Source organism: Xiphias gladius, chromosome 21, assembly GCF_016859285.1.
Source record: "Xiphias gladius isolate SHS-SW01 ecotype Sanya breed wild chromosome 21, ASM1685928v1, whole genome shotgun sequence".
Taxonomy (NCBI): Eukaryota; Metazoa; Chordata; class Actinopteri; order Istiophoriformes; family Xiphiidae; genus Xiphias; species Xiphias gladius.
Genome location: NC_053420.1, coordinates 33,096,059 through 33,099,345, shown reverse-complemented (window position 1 = coordinate 33,099,345; position 3,287 = coordinate 33,096,059). Strand labels below are relative to the sequence as shown.

General features: G+C 43.1%; 1 protein-coding gene across 1 annotated transcript; it reads left to right on the top strand.

Moving 5' to 3' along the window:
• The first annotated feature begins 237 nt into the window (after nucleotides 1-237).
• LOC120783247 (transcriptional repressor scratch 2-like) lies at nucleotides 238-2,805 on the top strand. Its single transcript, XM_040116103.1, has 2 exons — nucleotides 238-394; nucleotides 1,994-2,805. The coding sequence occupies exons 1-2, from the start codon at nucleotides 238-240 to the stop codon at nucleotides 2,803-2,805; spliced, it is 969 nt and encodes a 322-aa protein (XP_039972037.1).
• The last annotated feature ends 482 nt before the right edge of the window (nucleotides 2,806-3,287 follow it).

Below are 3,287 nucleotides of genomic sequence, written 5' to 3'. Positions count from 1 at the left end.
TCCCTGTCTCTGAGTTCTCTTTCTCTCGGCTTTCACTACATTTTCTCTTTCCCTCTGGCTTTAAACCAATTCCAGGAGACCAACCATTTTCAAGAGTTTTTATGCCTTTTTTCAAATTTTCCATTGTTTGGACTGTTCCACCTGGAATCTCAGTGTATTCTGCTTTTTTTTAAAATCTTTTGTCTGTTAAAATTTTTCTATGAGGTTCTAGCATCAGTTTTTCATCAGGTTAAAAAAATGCCACGCTCATTTTTGGTGAAGCAGCCGAAGATTCACGATTTTTCATCTTCCAACTACTACCATCAACACCAGCACCACTGGGACAACTCTTACACTGTGACACATGCCATCACTGAGTCAGCCAACAACTTGGCGGTGTGTTTGAGTGAAAATGGTGAGTTGATATCTCTCTGAGATGTGTTTATGACTGTGCTGTGTGTATTTCTGGTGTAGTATAGATTGATGTCTCTGTTAGGAGATGTTCCACATGGTCTTTATCACAGAAATGGAGCAACAAAAAACTAAAATAACAGGGATTCATGGAGTGGTGTTAATGTTGGTGTCTTTCCTACGTAATCACTCTTGGAAACCTCCAAAATCCCCCACCCCCCATATGTCTCGGGACTTTTGTTTTCTGACTCGGTGGTTGCTAAATAGTATTCAGGTCACGCTGGCTCAAACCGCTTAATACTCAAACCAGATCAGACAGCAGCCTTTGGCTTTAATACTATTGTGTATATTAATGATGAGGTATATGTGTACGTGGGCATTATTCACAAAATCTGATGCAATCTTTGGTCAGGTTGAAATAGAAAGTTTGAAAAAAACACTCGGCAGAAAGCAGATAGCCGCTTGGGACTCTGTTGTCCTAAGATGGTGCAGTTGCCCTTGAGTCTCTCCTCTTATCTCACCCCCCCACAATCTCTCCACCTCTCTCTATCTCTCTCAATCTGATCCTGCAGGATGTTAGATAGCCACTGGGAGTAGGATTGCAGGATTGCAGCAACGCAATCCATATGTGGAGCAGCAAGAGGTGATGGGACAGGGTTTTTAGTGGATGGGTATTGACTGAAAATAGAGAGTGCTGCAGGTAATTCAATAAATTGCAACATGAGCAGTACATTGGCAGACATTAGATTTTGATCTATGGCATTTCTACAGAGGCTGGATCCGAGAACAATACAAGCAATATAGGGGGTGTATGTGTGTATATTTGGTTTTGAGAAGCATCCAAAGAAATGTGTGCTTTGAGTTCATTCATCCACCCACCCATCCACCACCAGTAGCATCACAGATCTTCTGCTTGACTTGAATCATTTGTTCCCAAGATTTAGGATGCCAGCTGTCTGTTTCCCTTTGTGTTCTAGCGTGTGTGTGTGTGTGTGTGGGGTCCCCGCCCCCACCACCACCAGCACCACGGTCAAACACACACAAACACACACACACACGCGCGCGCGCACACCCTTCCCTCTTTGCTAAATCGCAGCCCACACCTGTCACTCCATCTCTCCATTACCATAATCATGAAAACTCTCAACAACGCCACAGATGGGGAATGATTTGATTAAAATAATTTAGTGATTGAGGGGATTTCACTGCTGAGACACTCTCTCAGCTGCTGCTGCAGGCCGGCGACAGGTTGACTGATTGGGAGCCAAACTATTGCTCTGTGACTGTTTTGTCAATGTCAGCACAATGTGTTTGACTAATATTTAGCCACAATTGCCATCCAGTTTTTTATGATAGCACTTACTGGAGCCAGGGGGGTATTGATTGAAGCAGAACTGTGCACCAAAGACTCATTATTTCATTCCAAAGCTTGCAGAGCCTGGCACTTACATGTAGCTTCCTTTTTAGGTTTCATATTGATGAGAGGGTTATATAAGAGCACACTTTTCATCAGAGGTTATTGAGATCATGAAGATGGTACATTCATTTATTCCAATGAAAAAATCTTTTCCATCTCTTTATTATTTTTTTTTTTCTCTTCCAGGCTACATCCATGATTACATCATCCCCTCAGTTTTGCACAGCACAAAGGAGCCAGGCTGTGAGCAGACTGAGCTCTCCTCAGGGCCCATGTACTCCCCAGGTGGCAGCAGTGGGGAAGAGTTCTCTGACCACGACATGGAAAATCCAGACAGCCCTGTCTCCACCACCACATTCGAATCAGACAGTAGCGGCCCTGAGATGGAGGCGTGCACCATCAATGACTTCCTCATTTCTGACGGCCGCTCTCGGCAAAGACCCAACCAGCGATGTCCACATAAAAGAGGCAGTCAATCAGACACCGGCAAAGGTGTTGGCTTGGCAGACTGCAGCCCTGCCAAAGGGAAAACCAAAGGGCGCCACATGTGCTGTGACTGTGGCAAGTCTTATGCCACATCCTCAAATCTGAGCAGACACAAGCAGACTCATCGCAGCCTGGACAGCCAACAGGCCAGGAAGTGCCCCACCTGCCACAAGGTGTATGTGTCCATGCCAGCGCTGGCCATGCACATGCTGACCCATGACCTTAAGCACGAGTGCACGGTGTGCAACAAAGCCTTCAGTCGGCCCTGGCTCCTGCAGGGCCACATGAGGTCCCACACTGGAGAGAAGCCATTTGCCTGTGCCCACTGCAGCAAAGCCTTTGCCGATCGCTCCAACCTGCGTGCCCACATGCAGACACATTCGGCCTTCAAGCACTACTCCTGCAAACGCTGCTATAAAAGCTTTGCACTCAAGTCCTACCTGAACAAACACTACGAATCAGCCTGCTTCAAAGGGTATCAAGCAGAGGATGACTGCAGTTCTGAAGACTGAATTAAAATATTTGTCTTTTTCAATTCTATTCATACATTTCATAATAGTTCTAACAAAGTCAGAGAAAAGCTTGCAACTTCTCAGGCTTGTCACATGCATGCATTATAATCCTGCCTTTTGATATAAGCAGTTACCTCATTTTAAATTATTCACTAATTATGTATGTATTGCAGTAATATACATATCAGTATTATTTTACATGCCAACTAGCTCTTAAGTTACCTTAAACATTTCTTATTTGTTAAATAATTTATTTGTAAATGTATTCATTTATTTAATTATTTATCAATCATTTTGAAGATTATTAACTTATCATCAGTCGATGTATTTGTGAATTTAAATGGTTTTATTAGAAGACATGAATTGGATTTGTTGAGAACAAAAGCCAAAAATATTCTGCCCCACTATATTTCTCTGTCTGATCACATAACATAAAAAAATATGAAAATTAATAATTACTGAAACCCCTCCTTTACCCATGT